Source organism: Lynx rufus, unplaced genomic scaffold, assembly GCF_022079265.1.
Source record: "Lynx rufus isolate CCGP_SWC_20201006 ecotype Redwood Valley unplaced genomic scaffold, mLynRuf1.p SCAF_50, whole genome shotgun sequence".
In the NCBI taxonomy this organism is placed as follows: Eukaryota; Metazoa; Chordata; class Mammalia; order Carnivora; family Felidae; genus Lynx; species Lynx rufus.
The window spans coordinates 583,870-609,245 of record NW_025814868.1 but is presented as its reverse complement, the minus strand read 5'-3'; the positions used below and the strand labels follow the sequence as shown (position 1 = coordinate 609,245).

The following is a 25,376-nucleotide window of genomic DNA, read 5'->3' as shown; positions in this document are numbered from 1 at the left end:
GTGGTCCCCAGCTCCTTGCCCATGGTTCACGGTCTGGCCAGCAGCTCCCCACTTCCAGGGAGGCGGCAGGGCGGGGTGGGGTGGTTGGGGGGGGTGGAGGAGGGACAGGCACGGGAAGTGGCGGCAGGACTGCCCCAGGAGGTCCCACTCAGGACTGGCTCAACTCCAGTGGGCTGAGCTGGTCCACCTGGGGCTGTGTGAGGACGGGTATGGGGAGGGGATTGTCAACTGGGGCCGGGAGCGGGCCCAGACAATGGGCCTCGGTCCCCTGGTTCCCACAGAGGGCCCCACGGGGCTTCAGCTTGAATGGACAGTGAGGGCTTGAAGGCATGACCAGAGACAGGCAGGAACATCCACAACCCCAGCACCTCAGGACATGTGCCACACGTACTGTCCAGAGAGTACCATGGATACCTCGTGTGCGTACCAGGGAAATGCTGTGACGCACATACACATAGGCTGAGAAGGTCACAGTGCAGTCAATGGACTTTATTAGGAGGAGGGAGTTTTTCTGCTGGTCAGAGATGGATTTGATGGGATGGGACAGGATGAGGCCCCGCAGGGGGGCACGTGAGACTCCGACCGCGCCACCACTCCCTGGGTAGTTCCTTCATGTCTGCATGCAGGCAGGCCTGCAGTGCCCTGAGCAGAGCCCGAATGCTGGATGGGCCATGACGCCTCGCCTTCGAGGGGTGGCCTCTCCGAGGAATGCCCAGTGAGTCTCTGGGGGATGGTCAGCGGGCACTGGGAAGGTGGCCAGAGCCACATCTTGGGGGGCGAGCCCAGCTGCAGCAGCAGCAACAGCAGCAGGTGGGGCCCGGCATGCGAGCCATGGCCAGAGCTTTCCTTCGACCGCTGGCTAACCGCTTGGCCTCACAGGCATCCCTCTCATCCCGTAGCCTCGCATTCAGCTCCCTGGGGAAGGGGAGTCCAAGGGCTCTGAGAGGCAGCATTCCTGGGGCAAGGGGGGAACGCGGGCTCTGCTGTCCCTCAGACGGGGTGCCTGGCTGCGGATGCCCCCGAGGGATGGGGGACAGACATGAGGACGGACTGCCTCCCAATAGGATGAGGCCGTGGTCGGGAACGTTTGAGAGCTAAACTGTGTGCGGCCCCTCCCCTCCGGCCTGCGCCTGACCGCACCTGAGGAGTCCCAGTTGCCGCAGGAGGCTGAGCTTCTCCTTTTGCATGTTCCTCGACACAGCGACCACATCTCTGCAAGAGAGAGGTGGTGACCTGGCTGCCGGGAGGCTCCTCCGCGCGCCCCACGACCCTGACCCACGCAGACCCTGAGGGCTGGGCCGGGACGGGGGATGGGGATGGGGATGGGAGTGGCCCGGACCCGAGCCCCCAAAGCTATTCCCGCCCCGCCTCGCCCGCCGGCCGCAGCCCCTCCCCGGGCCCGCCCCTGATGGTCCACCTCCCCCCCCCCCCCCCCCGCTTCCCAGGCACCGTAGGGCTTGCTCCTGGCGGCTCCGCAAGTCGCCCTCCAGCCTGTGGAGCTGCTCCTGCGTCCCCTCCAGCTGCGTTCGTAGCGCCTCGTTGGCTAGCCACAGCTGGGCGTTCTGCGCCTGCACCTCCAGCTGCTCGCTGGCCCGGGCCTGCAGCTGCTGTTCCAGCTGCGGGATGTGGGCGGGGGGGGGGGGCAGTGCAAGCTGGGGAGGACCCCTCCACCTCTTCTTCGGGGTGCTGCGCTTGCCCCTGACTCCCAGTAATTCCGGGGTCGGGGACACTGAGGCACCGGGACCTCAAGTGTACCAGAGAGTGCACGGGTGACGGCGGGGATAGGGCCCCGCGCTGGGTCTGTCAGCACCCCAACCCTGCAGGGGCGGGTGGGGGGCCACTCACCTCCCGCTGCCGCAGGCCTGCCCGCTCCAGCTCCTGCTCGCGGTCCTGCAGCTCCAGCTCCAGGAGGCCTGTGCGCTCCTCCCGGGGGAGGTCCTGGGATGTGCGGGGAGCTCCTGAGCCCAGGCGGGCGGGGGAGGGGCACGCGCCGGGGGAGGGGCCGGGTGGAGCCAATTTTTGAGGGGGCGGGGCCATGACACTAGCGCGTCTGGGATTGGGCCGGGGCGGGGGCGGGGCTTTGGGCCCACCTGACTCCGGAGACGCTGGCGCTGCTCGCGAAGCTGCTGCTCCGTCTCCTCGTACAGACACCGCACCTCCCTCTGGTGCTCGCTTTCCCGCCTTCGAGGACGGAGGGCGGGGGGGGGGGGGACTGCTGTTTGAGCCCGCCGGCACCACAGACCCCAGTCTCGCCTCTACCGCCTCCCGAGCCCAGCCGCCCAGGCCCCACTCCTCACCGCCGCAGCGCCTGCTCCAGGCCGTCCCGCTCTCGGGCTGCCTCCTCCAGGCAGGCCGACGCGCGCACCAGAACGTCCTCGAAGGAGCCCAGCAGCTCGGGTCGCTCGCGCTGCAATCGGGTCCAGAATGTCCGCACCGCTCGCTGCCTGCAGGGGGAGGACAGGGGCTGAGGCTGAAGCGGGGGCTCCCTGACCCCATCCCTAAGGGTAAGCCGTCTGGAGACACCTGCAGCCCTGGATAGACCAGCCGCGTTCGCCTCCTGAAATGCAAATTTTGCGGGAAATCACGCTCAGCCCCTCCCAGGTGTCACAGCTGACGGAGAACGACTGGGCCCGTCCCAGCCTAGGGACCCCGGCCTGGAACAGACACGAGGGCAGTGTGGACAGGCAGCATGCAGGGGGGGAGGCAGCAGAGGAGGGAACTGGGGGCCGAGTCAGCGCCAACTCACTCGCCCAGGACTGGGGCCACCCCCAGCTGCTCCAGCGCTTCCCGGAATCTCTCCTCCTCCTCTTCTTCCAGGGAGCCCCCAGTGCCCTGCACATCTGACCAGCCCGACTCGAAGGTTTCCTCTGGAGCCTGGGAGGGCGGTGTGCTCTGGGCTGACTCCACCCCCACAAACTTCCCTGTGGGCATGGGAAGGTAAGATTATCAAAGCTGTAGGTTAGCACCCTGGCTCAGCCGCCACTCACCACCCCCCACCACACACACACACACACACACACACACACACACACATCCTGTCCTTATTCTGAGCCCAGTTTCCTGTTTTTCTTTCCTTATCCTGGTCAGACTCGTGGCTTAGGAATGGGAGGTGACAGCCGGGCCAGAACGGGGCAAGCCTGGCACCCGGCCCCACCTGGGTTTGGCACGGATGGGAGGGGGTCGGGTAGCAGGAGGGGCAGCTCCATACATCGCCTGGCGGTGGGGGGGCTTCCTCGGGGGCCTGTGTGCACTGACACCAGTGTGTGTTCCGCAGGGACACGACGGAGAGTCACAGGCTGCCATCTGTGTCTGCTGTGGGCTCCAGAGCCACATGTGCCACCGGAGGGTCTCTGGGCAGCGGGGTGGGGCGGGGCAGGGGGGCTCCGCTCACCCAGGCCGAGGCAGAACTCCCAAGCGGTGAGGAAGCCGGTGCCGGCCTGATCCAGGCTCTCGAACACAGCCTCTAGCTGCTCCGGTGTGAGGGGCACGTCGTTCTGCAGGCCCTAGCCAGGCAAGGGTGGCAGGGCTGAGTAGCCAAGGTCGCCCCCGGCTGGGCAGCCTCTTGGGACTGGGGATTCACCTGCAGGTCATGCCGTGTGAGGAAGCCCTTGGCGTCTTTGTCACACAGCAGAAACAGCTCCTGGGCCTGCTCCAGCGTCTCTGCCTGTGGCCTCCTGGAGCCCCCTTCTTCCTCTCCCTCCTCCTGCCGGTCCTCCCCGGCCCCGGGCTTCCCGGGCCTGGCCATGGGAGTGGGGGTCTCGGCCATCACGTGCTGCAAAAGCCAAGGAAGAGTCAGGGCCTAAGCAGAAATGAGAAGGGAGAAGGGACGGCAGAGAGGCTGTGGGTGAGGGCTAAGCTGGGGTGCTGGGGTCCCGGAGTGAGCAGCGGGGCCTCCTTCCACCAGGTGGGAAGGCGAGAGAAGGCTCCACAGAGGTCCAGAGAGGAAGGTAGCTGGGGGCAGAACCGTGCTGCAGACAGGGGTGTCGTGGGTGGGGTGGGGCAGGCTCAGGGCCTGTGGAGGCTGCCTGGGGGGGGGGGAGCCGGTTCAGGAGAGACCTGGGGGAGGGGCAACCGCCGTGGGGTGGTGGGGAGTGGTGAGGGTGGGGAGGCAGCTACAGGAGAAACTTGTGATGCAAAATAAGGAGGTAGGGGCTCCGGGGCCGCTGAGGGGAGAGAGCTTGGGTGACGGACTGGCCAGCGAGGGGAGGAGCTGAGCAGGCCCTGAAGGTGGGCACCTGGAGACCTGGCTGACCGGGCCGGGCCAGCTGGAGCGTTCAGACAGTCCCCGCAGGGTCCTAGCCCCCGAGTCTGGGCCTCAGCGCCCTCGGCCTCCGGGCGGCCGGCAGGCGGCGTCTGCTCCTGCCCTTCTGCCGCCGCCCCTCCCTCCGGGCCCCAAGGGGTGCGGGTGCAGGGTCTCAGCCTGGAGCACCGGTGACTTCCACTGGCCTTGTCGGGAACGCGCCAGATTCTAGGCTTGATGGCCCTCCCCCTGGCACGAGGCCCTTCTGCTCCGCCAGACTTGCCCCCTCCGGGTCGCTGCAACCTCCTCAGCTCCCCCCCCCCGCATGGCGCTCCGCCCCCTAATCAGACCCACCTGTGGTCCCCCCGGGCGCCCAGGCCCCGATTTCCCAAAGCTAACCCCCAGCCTGGGGGATTCTGGGGTCCTCTCCCCTCCGTCCGGGACCCTAATTTTCCCTCCGCGCCCATACTCCAGGAGCGGCAGGAGGGCGCAGTGTCCAAAGGGGGCAGGTGTGAGGAAGGGCGGGAGGAGGCGGTCGGGGGACCGGAGTCGTCTCTCCCCGCACGCCGTCGCCTCACCCCTGCGGGAGCGCCACCCCCACCGGCGGCCCGCGGGCTCCCCGGGGCCAGAGGTCCATCCCAGCCGGAAGCTGCGCGGCGCCGGGCCCGGGGGAGCGGGGCCCACTGGCCGGCCGGGTCCCGCCAACCGCCGCGCCCACCGCCGCTCGGCCCCCCAGGGCACCGGAGGGTCGGCGCGTCCCTCGGCGACCGCAGGGTGGGGCGCGGCGGCGGGACCCGCGAGGCGCCTACCTGCGAGCTGCGCCGCCGCACCTGCCGCGAGGCCCCGCGGCTCCTCCGGGAAGGCGGCGGCGCGCGGGGGGCGCGGGCGCGGAGCGGCTGCTGCTGCCCCGCGGGAAACGGAGACCCCGGCGTGGGCGGCCCCGGGCGGAGCCGCCGCCGCCGCCACTGTCGCCGTGTCCCCGCCTCTCCGCGCGGCCCCGGCCGCCTACTCCTTGCCCGGCCCCCGCGTGCCGCCCCCCGCGTCTGTCCCGGCAGAGCTGAGTTCACGTCGGGGCGGAGCTGACCCCGGTGGCTTGGGGACCCCTCCTGAGCAGGGCCGAGGCGAGGAGGGTGGGGCTGTCCCGAGGATCCCGATTTAAGGCGCCAAAAAGCGTGTGCAGGACCAAGCCGGGCAGGAGGCAGAGCAAGGTATTTTCAACGGTCATCGCCAGGAGTGGGGGCGGGCACTCTGCCTATGCCTCCCCAGTTGTGGTCTTTCCCGTGGTTCAACAATTAGCGGGGAATATATTACAAAATGGTGCGTGCATCCGCTGCCTCGGCGTAAGGCGTGTACAAGTGGGGTGGGGGCGCAAAGGAGCCCCCACCCCCGCCCACGGTGGCCTGCCCCCAAGCTGTCCTTTTGGGGCACAGCCTTGACTCGGGTTCCCCTTGCGGGCGAGCTGGGAGACGGAGCTGGGCGGGACTCGCACGTGACCTTCCTGCCGGGGGAGAGACCCCAATCTCTTGCCGAAGGCGCCCCCGCCCCAGCCCCAGCCCCAGCCCAGCCCCTGAACCCACCTGGGAGGTGGTCGGGGGTCTGGAGGCCTCTGCTCCTGCAGGGGCCTGGGATCCTGCTGAACTAGAACAGGTTGGGCCTACGGGACGGGACGGGAACTGGAGAGCGAGCGGGGGGCGGCTCCCGGCACCCGGGGACCTGCCCGGCCGGCTCTCCCAGTCGTGCAGTCCCTACCGTTATTGTTGGCCGGGGCCTGCCAGCGCCCAAGAGCTCCGGACAGCCAGCCAACCACCCGGCTCTGCTCCAGTGCCCCTCCCCCACGGGCCCTTTTTGGTCACCAGGAAGGGCTGGCTGCACCCCCTCAGACTGGCCAGGGCAGAGGACGCCTTCAGGAGACCATGTCCCACAGAACAAGGTCCAGCCTCCTCTGGGTCAGACCTCACCCTCCCTGACGTTCCAGACCCGACCTACATATCTGCAGGGGTCATAGGGGTGTGGTGGGAGGGGGACACGCGATGGAGAATGTGTGTGCACTGGCCGGTGAGGTTTGCCTTGATAAGGGGAGGCCCAGCGCCCTGCGAAGAGCCTTGTGCCACACGCCCACAGTGGGGCAGGCCCCGTGGCTCCCAGGTCCCCAGGCCTCAGCTTGGGAACCTCGCCCTCCCAGCCTGAGGTCAGCCCCACGCCACCTGTGTCACCATGGAGTGGAGATGCGGACACCACCTTTGGTAAGCATTTCTCAGTTTTTATTTAGTGAGGATCTTGGTCCCGGCATTTCCGCTGGCCCTTGGAAAGCTGTGCCCAAGGGTCGGGCAGCACACCTCCGGGCAAAGTGAGGCAAACACAGCAGTCCCAGGCGGAGAAGTGGGCTAGAACCCGGGCCCACCAGGGCCTTTAGGGGAAGGCCTCAGGCCCGGAATGCCAGGCTGGAGGACAGTAGGGCCCCTGTGGCCCGGGAGTCACACGCAGTGAGAGAGGCGGGGCCGAGCTGTGGCATTTATTACATCTGCTTTGGCGAAAATAAATAATTCTTCACAAACGTTCTTCTCTGGCAAAACTTGCCGAATGAGGGAGGCGCAGGTGCAAAGCTCTAGGGAGTAATACTGCACGGACTGGGGGACGCTGGGCTGGGCTGGGGGTGGGGGGTGGGGGGTGGTGCAGCCCAGCCCTCCTCCCCAGCCCTGGGGCAGGGCCTGAGGGGGAGATAAAGGCACAGGTGAGGGGAGGGGTACTCGCTACCCCTCTTTCTTCAGCGCAGCAACAGAGTGGTCGGTGGAGGGGTCGACGGCAAGTCCCCTTCTAGCAGCTGTGAGGGGCCCCTTGTCCTGACTCCTGCGGTGGTCATGGAGAGAGGCCCAGGAGGGGGGATCTCAGCCCGCCCCGGGGCCCCCACCTCACGGGGCAGGGAAGCTGGGGGACCCAGCCCTCAGCACCGGGACCCCAGGGGGCTGGGGAAGGGCGGAGCAGGGTGGGGTGGGGGGAACACTCAGCAAGGGGGCGAGCCGGGTGGGAGCTGTGGAGGCGCAGGGGCAGGACTGGCGGGGGCGCGCATGCGCAGGGCATCGGGTGGGAAGGCCACGTTAGTGCAGAAAAGGCCCAGGAGCAGCTGGCGCTGGCACTCCTCCCACTTGGCCAGCGCGTCCCCTAGCGAGAGGCTGGTGCGCATCCAGGTGGGCAGTGCCTCGCTGTAGGTGGCACAGGACAGCTGCACAGACGGCAGTGACTGGGCGCGGCGCAGCTCCACCTGCTCCGACAGCCTGCAGGTGGGGAGGGATGGAGGGCGGGAGGGCTTTAGAGGCGGCCCCTGGGGCTTCAGGCCTGGGGGAGACACAACAGTGAGGGGGGCTCACCTGGAGGGCAGGTGGCTTCCCAGCTTCCTCTTGGCACGCATCACCAGGTACTGGCAGATGCTGCCTGTCTGCTCCTTCATCCACCGGATGTCCTCGGGGACGTCAGGCAGCCACTCCAGCAAGCTGGGCGGAGACGGGAGGCGTGGCCTAGGGGCCCATGGCTCCTCCCCCTCCCCCACGCCCACCCCACCCCGGCCTGCGCCCCAGCTTCTGGGACCCCCGACCCGGCATCTCTGCCGCATCCCCCCGCCAGCGGCCTCCTCCCCACGGTGTCCACCACTCACGGATGACGAAGTCGGGTCCCCCACGGTCCCCGCCCAAGCCCCCTACTCCCCTCACCGGATGGTGAAGGACACGGCGCTCTCCAGCGGCAGAGTGTAGGGCACCATCATGGCTGTGGCCAGACGCACAGGCAGCATGTTGGAGAAGGCGGTCAGCAGGTCCTTGGGCTCTATGCAGGCCTCCAGCAGGGCTGGGGGTGGGCGCAGGAGGGACGCTGACCAGCAGCCGGGGAAGCCAGGCCCTCCCCGCTCCCCTGCTCCCCACCGGCCGGGGACCCCCTTCCCCCACGCCAGCTGCACACACCCTCATTGAGCCTCGCGGGCAGATGTTCCAGGATGTGGTCCTCCAGGGGTGGCTGCAAGGGGCCCTCCGCTGGGGCGCTCTCTGTGGCCCCCCGGGCCTCCTCCACATCCTCATCCTCGGGGGCACGGGGGCGGGACGGGGGCAGCGCCAGCAGGGGGTTGGGCCTGTTCAGGAGGCCTGGGTGGGGACCCCCCAGACAGGTGATCAGCACGGGAGCAGGGGCAAAGGCAGGAGCCACCACGCCCGCCCACCCTGCTCCAGGGGGCACCCACGCACCGTTGCGCCTCAGAAAACGCAGCCCGTCCCTGTAACCCTGCTTGCACATCTCCCGCAGCACCTAAGGCAGGGGGACGATGAATAGGAGCGGGGAGGCACCGGGAGAGAGCCGGGGTGCCCTGCTCCGCCCTCTGGAGCCCCCACAGCCCCTTCCTTCCGCCAAGGTGACGGGGATCCGGGCTGCTGGATGGGGGGCCTCAATGGAGAGTGTGTGCAGCGCCCACCTCTGCCTGGTCCCTCAGGGGAGGCCTTCCGGCAGCTCGCTCCCCTGGCATTGGGCCGGGACGGGCTCAGCGGGGGCCCCCCGGCGAAGGGCTCACCGTGGGCTCGGGCGGGAACAGGGCCTTGGACAGGCGGTAGAGATTGCGCAGGTTGAACTGGATGCTGGTGTTGGTGAACCGGAGCTCGTGGATGTTGGTGGAGCTGTCCTGTGGGCAGATGTCACTCTCTCCCGAAAAGGGGGACACGGTGATGGTGTTCTTGAGCTCGTAGAGCGGCAGGTTGTCCGAGATGCCGCCATCGACATAGCGCTGCGGGACACACGGCCACACAGGGAGAGGCCCGAGGACCGAGCTGGCTAACCCACTGGGCCACCTCGGGCCCCACCCCGTGGCTATTTCCTTCGAGCCTTTCACCCACTGGGCACTGGCCACGGGCTGCGGAACAGATGGCCAGACCTTGGGGGAGGGGCAGAGACAGCCACAGGAAGTATGCATCTCCAGGGGGCCCGCCTGGCTCTTGAGTAACGTGGAAGTGAGGCAACAGGCTGGGGGGGGGGTTGGGGGGAGGCACCGCTGCCCTTCCTCCTCCCCACTGCCTCGTCCCACCGCCTGCCCAGGGAACAACTCTGGTCGCCCAGGAAAGGGGCCCCGGGGATACTCACTACGCCCTGGAGGGCCGGAGGGATGAGGCCGCAGTACACAGGGATGAAGGTACTGCAGACGTTGGCCTGTGGGGCAGGGACAGAGAGGGCGTGGTGAGCAGGGACCCTGAGCTCCTACGGTGCCCGATGCGGGATGCGGCCCACCACGGCCCACCTGGATGAGCTCGTCCTTGGAGCCGAAGTGGGATATAATGACGTTCTCGCCATCAGAGACGCGGGTCAGGGAGATGCCCAGACGCCCGCTGGCGCGCTCATGGCTGTCAGCAGGCAGGGTCTTCAGCAGGCAGCCACGGATGGTCTTTACCAGGTTGAAGGAGGGGTGCAGCGGACCCAGGAACCGCTTCCGGGCCTCCTTAGACACCTCGATGATGTTGGCACCTGCCTCGCCTGGGTGAGCAGGGCCAACAGTCAGGGCTTGCCACCACCCCATGGTTCCACGCCCAGAGCCACAGCACGCACAGCCACGGCACCGCCATCTACCCTGGAGAACTCCCAGTATCCATCACGAGGCCTGGCCCATGACGGGGACTCTTGCTTCCTGCCCCCAGAGAGACAGAGGTAGGCTACCACCCCTGGAGGGCAGACAGCTGGGGCCAAGGCCTTCCCTCTGCCCAGTATTTCCCAACTGCTTGCCCTGATCCATGAGTCACTGGGCCTGACCTGGCGTGGCCCCCAGCCTGTGAAGGGGGGGTGGGGGGGAGGCAGAGGTTCAACCCTGACCAGCCTTAGCCTTCACACACTTGGCCAGACCCAGGGAGTCCAGCACAGGCCTGTGGGCATGGGATTGGAAAGAGTGGGGTCCCGCTGCCCCTGAGAAAGCGCCCCCAACACTCTTCTTGGACAGAGCCCGCCATGCTGTGGAGACTGTAGCTGCCCAAGACCGCTCCTGAAAAAGAGGCTCCTTGGGGGTAAGAGGGGGTGTCCTGGGAGCCACCTCCACAGCAGTAAGTCAGGTGTGGCCTGAGGCCAGCACGCAGGTATGACAGACACTGGCTGGAAGGCTTCCAGAGAGGGAGGGGCAGGGCCCCCAGGTCCCAAGGATGCGGAGCTGTGCTCCTTCTACCCCAGCCCCTCAGGGCAAAGGTCACTGGAAGGGGGCAGTGGAGAACCCCGAACCGGCTCCTGCTGGGCAGGGCATTCAAGGACCTGTTGAGCCTTCTGTCACCCTGGCTGCCCTAGTAGCTGGGGGGCTGGGCACCTTTCCCAGGACTCCTGAAGTACTCAGTGTGCTGTAAACAGCACTTGACGCGCTGAAGTGCCTGTGAGTAGAGAAGGCCGTCCCGGTGCACACCCACCTCTGCACTACCGCTGGAGAGGCTGGAGGGCCCGGAAGCACCCCTCACCCCAGGAGAGTGGGTTGGCCACACCTGGGAACCCAGCCCCACGGTGGCCGGTGGGCAAAGAGGGAGAGGGTGGGGAAGAGTTTGCCTTGCCCAGGCCCTACCGGCCAAGTTCCTCCTCCAGATGCCCTGGGAGGCACCAGGCTACGGTACCCAAATACTCTTCAGAGGCCACCCCATACAGGGCCCCAGGAACAGCGTAGCCCCAGGACACAGTGACCTGGGCCACTGCCGGGCTACCGGGGTAGTGAGGCCCCTCCCCCGCCTCTCACGGTCCCGCCCACGAGTTACTTTCTCTTTCCAATGAAATACCTTTTGCTGCACCTGTCCGTCCTCCAGCCTTTGCGCCCTGAAAGGCCAGAGCCTCGGCCCCAGAGGCGCGCGTGGCCCCACCCCAATCCCTGGGCACCTCGATGCAAAACAAACCAGGCCCCGCCCCCGGGCCGGCGCCCGAGCTCGGACCTTCCACCCGGGTCCTGGGCGCGGGCAAAAGACCCCTCCCCACCCGACCCGCGCCCCTGCCAGCTTTCCGGAGCGGACGGGCCGGGGCGGGGCGGGGGACGCTCTACCCTCTGGAAGAACATCCGCCCGGCCTCCGCTCACCCCGGCAGGACCCCTGCCGGATCCCGGCCCCGTCCCCTCACCCAGGCAGGCCCCCTGTCCCGCCCGCTTACCTGGCAGGACCCCTGTCCGGCCCCCTCGTTCAGGCAGGCCCCCTGTCCCGCCCCCTCGCCGGATCCCCGCCCCGCCCCCTCACCCAGGCAGGCGCCGGTGACCAGCGCCGTGGCGGTGAGCGCCCCGGCCGAGGCGCCGTAGATGTGCGTGGCGTTGGCCACCAGGAAGGGCGCGTGCTCGCGGAGGCAGGAGGCCACGCCGATGTGGTAGACGCCCAGGAAGCCGCAGCCCGCGAACGAGATGTTCCACGTCGCTTCCTTGGGGAACATCGCTGCGGCCCTCCGGGCTCCGGGGCTCGCTGCGCGCCGCGCGCTCCCGCTCGTTCCGGGGCCGGGCCGGGCCGGGCCCGCGGTCGCTCTAGCTCGGGTCCCCGCCTGCGGAGGCGGAGACGCTGTGCCAGGCGGTGGCGGAGGCGGTGTTTTTAGGGGGGGCGGGCGGGGGCGGGGCCAGCACGCGCCGCCCAATCGGAGCGCGCGGGGAACGGCCGCGCCCTCCGGGGGCCTTGGGGCCCCGCCCCCGGGCCCGAGACCCAGTGCCCGGCCTCGCGGGGAAGCTGGAGGGAACACACAGTGGCCCAGGGGTGTAGGGAGGGGGAGCGCAGGCCTGGGGCGCGCGGAGTCTGGGGGCCCGAGAGCCTCGTACAAATCCGGAGACTTGCGAGGGGCAGTCACCGCCTCGCTCCTGAGGGGCCCACCTACAACACCCACTCGGGACACTGAGGAGCTCGCCCCAGGGCAAGGACCCCAGGGCTCATCCACAGACTGACTCATAAGTATCTAGGGCTGGAGGCGAATCACACACAATTCCCAGAGCTAACACTGTGCTACAGACCCCAACCTGAAGCCCAGGCCCTAGCCGCCCGCGGGGGCGGCCCCTCCATAGCTAGGAGCTAACCAGGGTTCTACGTGGGTAAGAGTCAGGCCCTCCCCTACCCCCCCCCCCCCCCCGCTAATTGCCCCAGCAGGTGGAGCACTCCTGTGATGTCACCCTCACACCCTTCCGCATTTTTCTCCTGGAGTGTAGGGCAGGCATAGTCTGGCTTGGATCCAGGAGCCAGCCCTGCACCTCACCCCACCTTCCAGACAAGGGGCTGGTCTGTGCTGGGGTGGTGGGATGCCTCTGCCTCCTCAGGAACACCCACGCCCTAGGCAGAAGCCGGTGCCGGGGCTATGGAGGTCTGGGCTGCGGCTCAGGACTGCACCCCCCACCCCCTTCAGGCCCAGGCTGAGAAGCCAGAGCAGGGCTTCCCCAGGACGGGACCATCTGGGTCATGCTGTCCATCCCTCAGCCTCTGTGCTCTCAGCCACCCATACTTGGCACCAACGGTGTGTCTGACAGAGGGACTGCACAGGATAGAGCAGTGGAGCAGGGTCAGTCCAGACCCAGCTCTATTTGAGGGGTGGGGGGAGACATTGTTTACATAAGCTCAAAATGAGGACTGATGGGGGACCGGGGGTGGAGGGCACAGGACTGCCTAGGCTGCGGGACAGCATGCACAAAGGGGTGGGGAGGGGAGCCCAGACCCGGGTACTGGGAGAGAGGAAAACAGGAGATATTTAACTGAATTTGACTTAGACCAATTGACCTTCTCTTGCACATGGGGACCCCAACCCCCAAGTGCCTTGGACGGATGTACAGTGCAGAGACTATGGCCCCATCAGGATGATCAAGGCCCCTTCTGACCGAGACCTTGCGGAAGCTGCTGGAAGCGGCAGGGGGCAGGAGGTATGGTACAGTGGGGGATGAAGCACACCCCAAAGCTGGCCTGGAAAGCCCAGGGGGTTCAGCAGGGTGACCACCAAGAGGTGCAGGCTGAGCCAGGGACCTGCTCCAAGGACAAGCCAGGGTCCAGGCCCTTCCTGCTTCTGAGGGACTGTGGGGCCTTGAAGGGTGGCCCTGCCCCAGTGCCGGGAGACCTCTGCCCCCATTTCCACATCAGAGTTGCACTGTTTGGGATACACATCCCTCTCTCCAGGCCCCTGGGACTGTCTGCTCTGGAGCCAGGAACATAGCAGCACTTCCAGGAACCCTGGCTGGGGGTGGGAGGTGGCCCCCCTCCCTCCCAGTGTGGATGAAAACCCTGGTGTTTGCTGTGTAATCACATAAAAAAAATATTTTGAGAGAGGGCACATGTGAGCACGTGGGGAAGAAGGCAGGGGAAGAATCCCAAGATGTGGGGCTGGATCCCAGGAACTGTGAGATCATGATCGGAGCTGAAATCAAGAGGACCCTCAACCATCTGAGCCACCCAGGCGCCCCTAAAAGGTGGTTTTACTCAAGCAGAGGTACGGGACCCGAGCGTGTAAGTACTGACCTGCTGTGTAATCATTCTGCCAAGCGGGTGTCATGCTTCCAATCCCACACAGGACCCTTCTCTTCCCGGTCTAAGGTCTGCCCACGGACTTTAGGCCCCCTCCTCCAGGGAACCTGGGGCATCCACAACCCCACCCTCCTTGCCCCTTGCAGCACATGCTGCTGGAACACGTGCGGTGATGCCTCGTGGCCCGTGTCCCACCGACCACAGGAGCGGGTTCTACCTCCTCCCCCAAACCCGAGTCCCACGCTAGTCCCCACTCCTCTGGGTAACCAGGAGGGCCTCAGGCCTTCTTTCTTACATCCACCCCATACACACTCCTGTCCCACAGGCCTCATCCTCCCTCCCTGAGAGAGGCCCTCCACCCCCAGACGTTCCTTTTATGCTCCTTCCTTACCTGTTCCCTGCAGAACAACCCACGAGGACGTCAGAGCTGTAGCCTGGCATGAGATGCACACACAGTACAGCCCGGTGCTGACCCAGAGCCATCAGAGGGAGAATCAGAGTGTCTACTGAGTGGTCTGGCATTGGTGGGCAGAGGACCTGAGGCCCAGGAGACTATAAACCACTGCAGGGCCAGGATGGTGGCTGGATGGGCACGGGCAGGCCTGCCCCTGGACTTAGGGGGCACATGGCCCAACATCACTGCCTACGAGCCCCTTCCTCATCTGGCCAGACCGTCAGATAGCTGTGGTAACCAAGCCTCAGAGCAGGAACGTGACCGCCCCGAGGTGCCGAGATTAAAAGTGGAGCTTGAACATGAACTGGAGCCCGGACTCCACAGGGAAACCTACAGATCGCACACGCACCACCACACCTCTTTCTCGTGTGTAACTGAAAAATGCCACCAGTCTTGGGGCAACTGCTGGCCTCCACCAGCCAGAGCCCCCTGAGAGCACTGCAGACCACCCACTGCTGCCTTTGAAGTGTTCCTGTGTGTCCCCTGAAGGCTTCACTTCCTGGGAGGCCCCGGCAGTCCTCAGGAGTCAGGACTGTGCCCAAGAAGGCTTACGTCCCCTCCAGAGCCTACTCAAGGATTGGCGCACCCTAGATCCATAGGAGGTGCCCCCCCATCCCAGGTACCCATCCCTGCACCAGATCCCCAGTTCCTCACGTCACCAGGAAGGGCTTGGGTTTCTCCTGGAATGAAGGCCTGCCCACCCACCGTGGGACCCCCTCTTCCCCCACACCTGCCCTGTGCCAAGGCCGCACTCTTACAAAACACTCACAGGTCGCTCAAAAAATACGTAAAAAGGGTTTTATTTGCAGGAGAGCAGGACTCTAATCAAACAAGCCAAATCCCATGTCATCATCCGACTCCTCTGATTCTTCCTTCTTCTCGTCTTTCTTCTCCTCTGCTGTGGGGAGGAAGGGCACAGTGAGCAAGGCCCACAGCGCATGCCAGACTCCCAGCAGAGACCCTGCCCCAGCCTCCACTTACCTGCAGCTGGGGTGGAACCAGCAGCGGGAGCTGCAGATCCTGGGGCAGCAGAGACGGCCACCGCCCCACCAGCAGGCACACTGGCCAGCTTGCCAATACCTATGGAAGTCAGGGCAGAGGAGATCAGAGCAGGTGCTCGCCTGAAGGCCCCTCGGGGGTGGACAAGACAGTCTGCCCGATATAGGGAGACATCACCAAGTGCCAGCGTCACAAGCTTCTCTGTCCTCCCACACAAGCGGCTCTGCCTCTGCCACATACACGCACCCCAGCCCCCTACAACGTCCTGTCTGGAAACTGTCTAGGAATCCCTCCCTGCCCCCCCCCCCCCAAAACACCCCTGGGTGACCGCACCCACCCCAAAGGAAGCTGGACAAATGCATTTACATCCGGGACAGGACTAAGTCAGCTACCTGGGTCCAGATCCTCATCCCCAGCTGTTTGCCGAGCTGGCTGTGCCCCATGAAGTACACACACAGGGATAGAACCACCGTCCCAACAGCACCACTTCCAAACAATTCCATCAGCTGCAGCCTCATGCCACCAGAAAACCATCTGCCCGGCAAAGAGGGGCAGGGACCTGTGGTCTCTCCCACACCCAGTCGGTGCTCCCAACCCCCTGAGAACACATGGTGAGATCTGTTCATAAAACCCCAATTCCCGGCTGTCTGGGTGGCTTAGTCAGTTAATCCGGCTTCGGCTCAGGTCATGATTTTACAGTTCGTGACACATCGGGCTCTGTGCCGACAGCGCACAGATCCTCTGTCTCCCTCTCCCTCTCACGTTCTCTTAAAAAATAAACAAACGTTAAAAAATATATTTAAAGATGGAAATGATACCCAGTTCCGAACCCTGCAGGTGGGGTGGGCAGCCGGCCGGGTGACAGCACCAGCACCCTCTGCTGCCCTCCCACGCAGAATGTCTAGAAGCATCCCCGGCACAAGCCCACTGAAGCCTGCTCACTTCTCTGGGTGAGGCTTCTCGAGTGCTCTGGTCCACAAGCGAAACCTGGCAGGCCACAGGCTGACCGGCAGGGATTAGGATGGACCACGAGAACAAAACCCCCCAGCACACAATCTCACCCTGGGCAATGACGTCTTCGATGTTTTTTCCGTTCAGCTCACTGATGACCTAGAACCACAACCAGCAGTTACCAGAGGCTCACTACTGCGCCCCACACCCTGACTTCACCTCCTGGAACCAAGGAGCACAGAGAAAACGCCCCCGAGCCTCGAGCCCTGCCCTGTCCAGCCCAACCCTTACGGCCCGCACGTGCGTTCTCTAATCTAAGCCTGCCGCTAGCGGGAACCGGACCACTCCCGGCATTTCCCGAGCAAGAATCGCACAGCATCTCGGTTTATCCTAGCCACACGCCCGAACGTTGTTAGTGAGGCGGATGAAAGACAACGTCATTAAAACGCGCCCTGCCCTTTCCACTTCTCTAACACAAAGTCACTTGGACGTTTTAAACTGCGCTGTAACTTCCATCTCGGGTCCCCGGAACCAGGCTGGAGTCCGCCTCACGGCCCTCCCCCCCCCCGCCTCACTGTCCCTTCTTTGGGGTCGCAGCAGCCCCACGCCCACCCCGAGCACACCAAGCCGCGCTTTCTCAAGGGTGAAACCCGCGCCGCCGAGGCCACAGGCCTCCATATGCACAGCGTCGGGCCAACCGGGGGCTGCGGGGCGGCTACCTTGTTGAGCCGGTCGTCGTCCGCCTCGATGCCCACGCTGTCCAGAATCTTCTTGATGTCCTTGGCACTGGGGGAGGCATTGCCCCCGAGGGCGGCCAGCAGATAGGAGGCGACGTAGCGCATGCTGAGGCGGGAGGAGACGGCGGCGGCGTGACTCGGAGGCCGTCCGCCCCGGCCCCCTCCAAGACCCGGCCGGCGCCTGCCCGCCCCTCCCCGGGACCCCCACGGCCCCCACTGCCCGCGCCCTGGCCCCGCCGCCCACTCACTCGGCGGCGGACTAGCCTCACGCGTGCGACCTCGGCGGCGTCAGGGACGGAAAGGAAGTCGCAGGCGCGGGGGGCGGGGGTAATCCGGTACCCAGAAGCCCCCGGGATCCGCGTGCCGCGCCGCGAGGGCGCCTCCGAGTGACGTCACACGGCGCCCAGGCGGCGGAGGCGGAGAGGCCTCGCTTCGTACAGTCCCGCGGCAGCAAAGGCGAAGGGCAGCTCCAGGGCCGCCTTCCTGTACCACGCGGGGACGAGTGTCCTCCGACCTTCTTGGGATGGCGGGGCGAGCGAGCTTGCAGCGCGGCCGCGACTCCCGCCACACATCTCTGTGCGGCGGACGTGGCCGTCGCCGTGGGAGGACTCCAAGTCCCATGGTGCACCACTACCGGAAGTGCAGGCGCGCTTTCTGTGCCGACGCACGCGGCCGGCTGGCTGCCGGTTGGTTCCTGGCCGCGGGGACTGTGGGGACCCGCGGTATTCCCGCGCAGCCAGGCCAGTGAGGTGGGCGAGTCCGGCCCGCGCTCAACTGCGGAGCCGAGCGGCCTGGGCCTGGTGGCTGCACCCCTGCGGGGTCGTGTGGACTCCGAACTCACCTCTGTGTCCACGTGCCACTTGTTCACTGCACGGTATCCGGGGACCCCGCCGCCGGTTGGCGTGGCGAGAGGGAGCAGGCCTGGCCCTGCTTCTCCGGAACCTAAGTTTAGAGCGCGCGAACACACAGAGTAAATAAACGAGTCGATCCAGACTGAGATAAGCTCGAAGGGATGAGGTGGCCCTGAGAACTGGGGCGAGCGCCAGGCAGAAGGGTCAGGTGCAAAGGCCTCACCGTGGCTGGGGATGGGTCCAGAAGCAGGAGCCAGCCCAGCCCGTGGGGGGCTGTCACAGCGAGGCCAACCTTCGGGTGTAGTGCATGAAGCACGGGTGTGTTCATGCAAACCACACGGTTCCTGTGGGCGGCCTCGCTGTCTGGCGCAGAAAGGTTTTCTTGTTCGAGGTCTCACAGTTGGGGTAAAGTGGGGAAACTCCTTGCAAGGAGGGGACTTCTGCAATACCTAGGGAAGTAGCCGGTTGTGATTTTTATTTTTAGAGATAAAATAATACATGAGACCTACCATTTTAATCACCCAATTCAGTCGTATTGGGTCCATTCACATTACACAACTGTCACCGTCATCCATCACCAGACTGTTTTTCATCTTCCCAAGTTGGATTAGACAGTAACTCCCTATTCTCTTTTCCAGTTCCTGGCTCCCACCATTTTAATTTTTTGTCTCTATGAATTTGACTACTCTGGGGACCTTGTATTAGAGAAAGCACACAGTGTTTGCCCTTCTGGATCTGACATTTCGTTTAACAATCTTCTGAAGGTTCATGCACGTTGTAATGTGTGTGTGCGCGTATCCCAATTTTGTTCCCTTTTAAAGCTGAATAGTATTCCTGTGATTTATTTTAAGACTTCCGGCAGCTATGTAGAAACTGAGTGGGGGACAGGAGCCAGGAAAGTGGGGGCCTGGCAGAACTGCCCATCCTGGGGGAAGGGGCGGTGATAGCTAGGGAATCGGAGGAAAGAGGGTGCGGCAGTGTGGGCAAATGAACACAGGGACGGCAGGCTCTGAGAGTCAGACCTGGTTTGAAGTTCTTGGCTTTGGCACTTACCGGCTATGAGTCCTTGGGCAAGATCTAATCTGTCATAGCCTCCATTTCCTTTCCTTCGAGGTGCAAAGATTGAAAAAGGCAACGTGCGGGGAAGCCCACTGCTGGGTCACTGGGCCCAGAGCGATTGCCAGTTAATAGGATCACAGGAGCTGGGACAAGGTCTCTAGAGGAGCCCCAGGAAGGCTCCGGGGAGAAGGAGGCCCCTGAGGCTGGCTGGGAAGTGGCCCGTTTAGAGCTCTGGCTTCCGGCAGCAGCTGCGATCGGCCCCCAAAGCCTTCCTCCGTGCCGAGATTTGCACCAGCTCACTCTGACAGGGGCCCAGAATGCCCAGCTCCGGAGCAGGGCGGGCCTGAGGGCCAGGAACCTCTGAAAGGGCGGGTTTCCCAGCCGCTACGCGGGCCCTCGCGGCGGGAGAGGCTGGACTGAGACAGGCTAACAGGAAGCCGAGTGCAGCTGGGCTGGCGGCTGCCGGTCGGGGTCCGCGGCCGCGTCTCCAGGGCTGCAGGCCGGCAGAGGGCAGGCGGGGCGGGGAGGGACCCCGAGGCCGTTGCCTGCGGTCCCACCACAGAGCTAGGGGTGTCCTGACTGGGCGGGACCGGGAGTCCCGGCCCGCTCCGGGAACTCACCGGCGGAAACCCGGCGCCGGACGCGCACCGGGGACCGCGCACAGCCTGGAAGGCAGGTACGCGCGGGGCGCTGGCGGGCGGTGGGGACGGTGGGGGTCGGGGGTGCTCTCGGGGCCAGGACCGGCCCCCAGGCGGTCGGAGCTCTGGGTGTGCAGACCACTGCCTTCATCTTCCGACCGAGATGCGAACGGGAAGCGTGGGAGAACCCTCCTCCAGCGGTCACGAAGTGGGGTCCCATCACCCCCCACACACGTTCACTTCTCTGACACATGCCGGCACAATCACCCTGTTCCACGTCTGGGCCACTGCCTCCACGCGGCAGATAAGAGTCCCTGACCTCTGGTCAAAGCTCCTGGGTGTGAAGGCTGGAGGTGGGGCTGGACCCAGAACTCTGAAAGGGGCGGGGAAGGGAGACAGCCAGGATGAGCTGACAGCTCTAGGAGTCCCTTGTGCCGATGTCCAGAATTGGGATGTGAAGCCTCACTTCTCCCTCCTCTCCCGCTACCCCCGCCCCAGCAGGTTTCCCAGGCTCCTCTGCACACAGGTCTCCCTGCGTGCCGCCCTCCTAGCTCTAGGGCGCTCATTTCCCAGCCCTATTCCAGCAAAGATCTGTGCAGCCGAGGCCCTGGGCTCTGTGGGTCGTCTGGCCTGGCTCAAGGACTCCCCTCCAGCCGGAGTCTCCATTCCCCTGAGCAGGAGGAGGGCCCAGTCCCACTCCCTCCCACTCCTCCCCCTGACTCTGCAGCCTTCCCAGGCCCTGCCTGAGCAGGCCTGCTTGGCAGGCTGGGACATGTCTGCCCCCCGAGGACGGCCAGTGGGCGATGGCTGCGGTGGCGGAGGGGCTGGAGCCCGAGGCAGCTGCTACAGAAGATGCCGCACAAGATGCTGTAGATGCTGTGGACGCAGAACCCGGGGACCCCCCTCTCCTGGTTGGGAGCCGGCTGAGCCTGGACCTGTACCCTGGGGGCTGCCAGCGGCTGCTACACCTGTGTGCCCGGCAGTCCCCGCAGCTGCTGGAGGTGCAGTTCATGCAACTGAGCAGCCACGAGGACCCTCGGCTGCTAGAGACCACCCTGGCCCAGGTGCCGTGCAGCTTGCGGCATCTTCGCTCCCTGGTCCTCAGAGGTGAGCCCCACCTGGTCCCACCCCCTCACAGGGTGCAGCTGGCTGGGCCCGGGCTCCTGGACACCGCAGCTCCCAGCCGACCCTAGCGTGGCTGTCTTTCCTGGGGCAGGTCGTGGGTGATGGCTATCAGCCCAGACGAGCCTGCAGTGTCCGTCTGCTGGCGTCTCAGTCTGTCCCTGTGTGGGTGGGGTTAGGAGAAGTCTGTGCCTCTGAGCGGGGACCTGACTCTGGCTCTGAGGGCCACATCTGCCTTCCCCCTTTCCCCTTTCCCCTTTCCCCTTTCCAGGTGGGCAACAGCGGGATGTGCTGGGTGCCTGCCTCCGGGGCTCCCTGACCACACTGCCTGCTGGCCTGAGTGGCCTGACCCACTTGGCCCACCTAGACCTGAGCTTCAACAGCCTGGAGACGCTGCCGGGCTGCATCCCCCAGATGCATGGTCTGAGCACCCTCCTGCTCTCCCACAACCACCTCTCAGAGCTCCCTGAGGCTCTGGGCGCCCTTCCCGCCCTCACCTTCCTCTATGCGACCCACAACTGCCTGCGAACGCTGCCCAAAGCGCTGGGAGCCCTGTCCACCCTGCAGTGCCTCGATCTCTCACAGAACCTTCTGGACACTCTGCCCCCTGAGATTGGAGGCCTGAGCAGCCTCACCGAGCTCAACCTGGCCTCCAACCGGCTGCAGAGCCTCCCAGCCTCCCTTGGTGAGTAGGAGCCATGGCCCTCTTGGCTCCCTGGGCCTGACGGGGAGTGCCTGGCCTCCACTCTCACGTGGGCCCCCTTGTCCTCCACAGGGGCCCCTGCACACACAGGCTTGGCCCACCTCAGAGCCTCCACCCCCCTAGGTGACCGTTGCCTGCCTTCCCTTCCCCAGCTGTGGAGGCCCCTGCACAGACTTCCCAAGCCCCCTGAGTCTGGCCAGAGCGGGCAGAGACGGGACTAGTGCGAGTGTCCCGTCCTGGCCAGGGCTGGGGTGGCCCTGCATGGCCCTCTGCTGGCCCTGAGCTGGCACCTGCCCGCAGCGGGGCTGCGGTCCTTGCGGCTGCTTGTTTTGCACAGCAACCTCCTGACCTCGGTGCCCACCGGCCTGGCCCACCTCCCGCTGCTCACCCGACTAGATCTGAGGGACAACCAGCTCCGGGACGTGCCCCCTGAGCTACTGGACGCCCCCTTTGTGCGCCTTCGGGGGAATCCCCTGGGCGAGGCCCCGCCTGCCCTCCCCAGTCCCCCAGGTAGGCCTGTTGCTGGGGGAGGTCAGGCCACAGGCAGGCCGAGGGGGCAGGTGCCATGGCTATTCTAACAGCTTTCCTGTCCCTCCATAGGGACACCGACGATCCCAGAAATGCCCAGGCTGTTCCTGAACTCAGATTTGGACAGGTGTGTTGGGGAGGAGAGATGGGGCCAGACAAGCATGTCCTGGCCCTGTCACCCTGTCCCTGATGGACACCTTGCTCGTGCCTCCGGGGTCTCCCACGGTTTCCTAGGGGTGCCCAACTCAGATGTACGCATGCCTTCTGTGTCTGACTGGATGTCCGCCCTGTCGTGCAGCTTCCTCGTGACCCCCCAAGGCTGCTCGGTGACCTTGGCCTGTGGCGTCCGCCTGCAGTTCCCTGCTGGGGCCACTGCCACCCCTGTCAGCATCCACTATCGACTACGGCTGCCGGAGCCGCGACTCGTCCCCTTGGGTCCCCACGACTCTCTGCTCAGCCACGTCCTGGAGCTGCAGCCCCACGGGGTGGCCTTCCAGCAGGCACGCCCAGAACAAGTCAGGGGTGGGGTGCAGGTGATGAGGGCCCAGGCCTGGGCCCAGCGCTCACGCCACCCTTGCCTGGCAGGAGGTGGGCCTGTGGCTGCTCTTTGTGCCCCCGCGGGCCCGGCGTTGCCGTGAGGTGGTGGTCAGGACCCTGAATGATGACAGCTGGGGTGACCTGGAGACTCATCTGGAAGAAGAGACACCCAAGGTGAGAGCCACTGTGGCCCCCCCCCCCCCGCCCGACGGCTCTGCCCAGACCCTGTCCCCGCTCTGACTCTGTTCCCCCTGACTCTCGTCCCCCGTGCCCAGCGGCTCTGGGCCCACTGCCAGGTGCCCCACTTCTCATGGTTCCTCGTGGTTTCGCGTCCTGTGTCCAACGCCTGCCTGGTGCCACCAGAGGGGACGTTGCTGTACTCCTCGGGACATCCTGGGGTCAAGGTCACATTCCCCCCTGGGGCCACTGACGAGCCTCGGCAGGTCTATATGCAGGTACAGGCAGGGCCGGGGCGGGCGGCGGGGGCCGCCTCAAGACAAAGGTGAGCCTTCAGGTGGCCTCTTTGCCCCAGGTGGTGCGCGTGGCCAGCGGGGAGCTTCGGGCCCTGCTGGAGGAGCCCGGGGCGGCGGCCAGCCCCCTGCTCTGCCTCTCCCAGAGCGGCCCCCCCAGCTTCCTCCAGCCGGTCACAGTGCAGCTGCCTCTGCCCCCCGGCGTCACAGGTGAGAGGCGGCCGGCCGTCCGTCCGGCCCACCTGAATTCCCGGCCGCTGGGTTGAGGGGGCGGCGCTCAGACGGGGAGCCCCTGCGCGGGTGGCCTCAGCCTCCCACCCCCTCGCGTCCCTAGGCCTCAGTCTGGATCGCTCGTGCCTTCACCTGCTGTACCGGACCCCACCCGAAGCCACGTGGGATGACATCACCACTCAGGTGGCCCTGGAGCTCACCCACCTGTATGCTCGCTTCCGGGTCACGCACTTCTCCTGGTCAGTGCCCCCCCACCCCCGCTCCCTCGGCCCCTCCCCGCAGGACGCTAGTCCAGGCCACACTCACGCGCAGCCCCGCAGGTACTGGCTCTGGTACACCGCCAAGACCCGCGTGGAGGGCCTGGCTCGCAAGGCCTGGGAGCGGCTGCGGCTGCACCGCGTGAGCCTCATCGCGCTGCAGCGACGCCGCGACCCCGAGCAGGTGCTGCTGCAGTGTCTGCCCCTCAGCAAGGTGGGCGTCTGCCAGGGCCGAGGGGTGAGGTCCGGGTGCGGGGGTGCGGGCGTGGAGCTCCGAGCCAGCGGGCGCCCCCTCCCCCCCCCCCCCCAGGTGGATGCCACCCTGCGGCGGCTGCTGGAGCGGTACCGAGGCCCCGAGCCCTCTGACACGGTGGAGATGTTCGAGGGCGAAAAATTCTTCGCTGCCTTCGAGAAGGGTATTGACGTGGATGCTGGTATGGCCCCCCCTCCTTGGGGGCGGTGGGTGGACGCTGGGGTCTGTTCCCCAGGCTCCCCGCTGAACCCATCCCCGCCCCCAGACCGCCCAGACTGCGTGCAGGGCAGGGTCTGTTTTGTCTTTTACTCACACCTGAAGAACGTGAAGGAGGTGTATGTGACCACAACCCTGGACCGACAGGCTCAGGCTGTGAGGGGCCAGGTGGGTCAAGTGGGCAGGGAGCCCCAGGCTGCCTGGGCAGAGGCCAGAACACTGAGCCCCACCTCATCCCATCCCCAGGTGTCCTTCTACCGGGGAGCAGTGCCCGAGGACGTGCCCGAGGAGGCCGAGGCGGCCCGGCACCGCAAGGGCACAGACAGCCCGTGGATGGCCACTCTGCCCATCAAGCTGCCGGTGTGGCCTGGGGTGGGGGGCAGTGTGTGTGAAGGGGGCAGGGGTGGCACAGAGGCCGGGAGCGGGGAGGCCGGGGGGGGGGCAGAGGGCAGGGCTCACTGCACCCCTTCCTCCTCACAGAGACTGCGGGGGTCCAAGGCGCCAGGGCAGGGGCAGGGGACTAGCCTCTCCCTGGCACCATTGAACCTGGGTGATGCTGAGACCGGCTTCCTGACCCAGAGCAACCTGCTGAACGTGGCCGGACGCTTGGGCCCTGACTGGCCAGCTGTGGCCCTGCACCTCGGCATGCCCTACCGTGAGCTGCAGCGCATCAGGCATGAGTTCCGGTGAGTTCCTCCGGGCCTGCTAATGCTGGCTTTGGACCAGCCTCAGGCCTGGGTCCTGGCAGCCGCCAGGAGGACCTTCCCTGAGGCTGGCTGAAGTTCTGCCCCAGGTGGGTGGGGACAGGGCCAACGGGCAGGAAAGGGAGGGTCTGGCCACATCCCACCTAGGGAGCAGGGAACCCGCCCTAGGAGGGCGAGCAGAACGTTGGGTGTGGTGGCTGGGCCTCTGGGTCACCACTCCCCCTGCCCCCCCCCCCCCAGGGACGACCTGGACGGCCAGATCCGTCACATGCTCTTCTCCTGGGCTGAGCGCCAGGCCGGGCAGCCGGGGGCCGTGGGGCGCCTCGTCCAGGCCTTGGAGCAGAGTGACCGGCTGGACGTAGCCGAAGAGGTGAGGGCGGTGTTGGAGCTCGGCCGCCAGAAGTATGAGGACAGCATCCAGCGCACAGGCCTGGCCCCACCGGACCCTTCAGCATCACCGTCCCCAGAGTCTGCCCAGGCCTAGACCCCACTGACTTTGGGCTGGCCCCTGATGCACCCTGGCCAGTGGGTGCCTTCCCTGTGCGTGGGCACAGTGACTCCCTGTTCCCCTCGCCCCTACCGCGTGTAACACATATGTACTGTTCTGGCGGCTTCTCAGAGCTCAGTTTATTTGTTGGGTGGAAGGCGGGTGGCCTGAGATCAGAGGCCTGGGCTCAGCTGGGATGGGGCCCTGTGTGAAGACTTCACTACCTGCTCGCCTGCTGCTCCCATGTGCCCGGGAGGGAGAGGGGCTACAGCTGCAAAGTAACGGCGAGGCACGGGTGGGTAGGGTCACCTGTGTGCGGGGTGGTGCGTCAGCCCTGTTGGCGGGCAGGTGCCGGGCCAGCTCCCATCTCTCCAAGCACCTACTGCGAGGCCCGGGACACCACCCTGCCCTAGGACACCCCCGTCGCAGCATTCTCTGCCACCTGCTGGCCCGGCAGGACTAATCACTGGGTCCCTGGCCCTTGCGGGGGCGCGA

The 25,376-nt window shown here is 65.9% G+C and overlaps 4 protein-coding genes, 1 long non-coding RNA gene and 1 other non-coding gene across 10 annotated transcripts; 2 read left to right on the top strand and 4 right to left on the bottom strand.

The window, feature by feature from the left end:
* Positions 1–474: 474 nt before the first annotated feature.
* Positions 475–5,653, bottom strand: CRACR2B (calcium release activated channel regulator 2B). Its single transcript, XM_047100581.1, has 10 exons — positions 5,050–5,653; positions 3,581–3,772; positions 3,392–3,503; positions 2,747–2,921; positions 2,298–2,444; positions 2,091–2,181; positions 1,846–1,938; positions 1,450–1,616; positions 1,141–1,212; positions 475–915 (listed from the first exon to the last, which is right to left on the bottom strand). Exons 2-10 carry the CDS (start codon positions 3,764–3,766, stop codon positions 735–737), a joined length of 1,224 nt encoding a protein of 407 aa, XP_046956537.1. The 5' UTR covers positions 3,767–3,772; positions 5,050–5,653; the 3' UTR covers positions 475–734.
* Positions 5,654–6,479: 826 nt separating this feature from the next.
* On the bottom strand, positions 6,480–11,758 carry PNPLA2 (patatin like phospholipase domain containing 2). The gene is made up of 9 exons (XM_047100582.1): positions 11,447–11,758; positions 9,504–9,736; positions 9,350–9,415; positions 8,787–8,996; positions 8,467–8,527; positions 8,191–8,367; positions 7,945–8,077; positions 7,606–7,728; positions 6,480–7,512 (listed from the first exon to the last, which is right to left on the bottom strand). The coding sequence occupies exons 1-9, from the start codon at positions 11,631–11,633 to the stop codon at positions 7,242–7,244; spliced, it is 1,461 nt and encodes a 486-aa protein (XP_046956538.1). The 5' UTR covers positions 11,634–11,758; the 3' UTR covers positions 6,480–7,241.
* A 58-nt stretch (positions 11,759–11,816) lies between these two features.
* On the top strand, positions 11,817–14,995 carry LOC124527546 (uncharacterized). Its single transcript, XR_006965915.1, has 2 exons — positions 11,817–13,089; positions 13,486–14,995. It is a non-coding gene; the product is annotated as an uncharacterized LOC124527546 (long non-coding RNA).
* On the bottom strand, positions 14,923–17,184 carry RPLP2 (ribosomal protein lateral stalk subunit P2). Of its 2 annotated transcripts, none has more exons than XM_047100614.1 (5): positions 17,074–17,184; positions 16,808–16,931; positions 16,199–16,247; positions 15,120–15,218; positions 14,923–15,033 (listed from the first exon to the last, which is right to left on the bottom strand). In XM_047100614.1, the coding sequence occupies exons 2-5, from the start codon at positions 16,928–16,930 to the stop codon at positions 14,960–14,962; spliced, it is 345 nt and encodes a 114-aa protein (XP_046956570.1). In that variant the 5' UTR covers position 16,931; positions 17,074–17,184; the 3' UTR covers positions 14,923–14,959. The 2 variants fall into 2 exon arrangements, with proteins under 2 accessions (XP_046956570.1, XP_046956569.1); XM_047100613.1 differs by having other exon boundaries at positions 14,923–15,036; positions 17,074–17,183.
* Positions 16,033–16,166, bottom strand: LOC124527570 (small nucleolar RNA SNORA52). The gene has a single exon (XR_006965922.1). It is a non-coding gene; the product is annotated as a small nucleolar RNA SNORA52 (small nucleolar RNA).
* Positions 17,185–18,780: 1,596 nt separating the features above from the next.
* On the top strand, positions 18,781–25,007 carry PIDD1 (p53-induced death domain protein 1). Of its 4 annotated transcripts, none has more exons than XM_047100630.1 (16): positions 18,781–19,411; positions 20,138–20,480; positions 20,767–21,180; positions 21,499–21,708; positions 21,799–21,853; positions 22,025–22,226; positions 22,312–22,437; positions 22,539–22,718; positions 22,796–22,943; positions 23,068–23,203; positions 23,285–23,405; positions 23,532–23,655; positions 23,740–23,858; positions 23,937–24,050; positions 24,171–24,376; positions 24,635–25,007. In XM_047100630.1, the coding sequence occupies exons 2-16, from the start codon at positions 20,177–20,179 to the stop codon at positions 24,876–24,878; spliced, it is 2,703 nt and encodes a 900-aa protein (XP_046956586.1). In that variant the 5' UTR covers positions 18,781–19,411; positions 20,138–20,176; the 3' UTR covers positions 24,879–25,007. The 4 variants fall into 4 exon arrangements, with proteins under 4 accessions (XP_046956586.1, XP_046956585.1, XP_046956587.1 ...); XM_047100629.1 differs by having other exon boundaries at positions 23,285–23,435; positions 23,532–23,637; XM_047100628.1 differs by having other exon boundaries at positions 18,782–19,411; positions 23,285–23,435.
* The last annotated feature ends 369 nt before the right edge of the window (positions 25,008–25,376 follow it).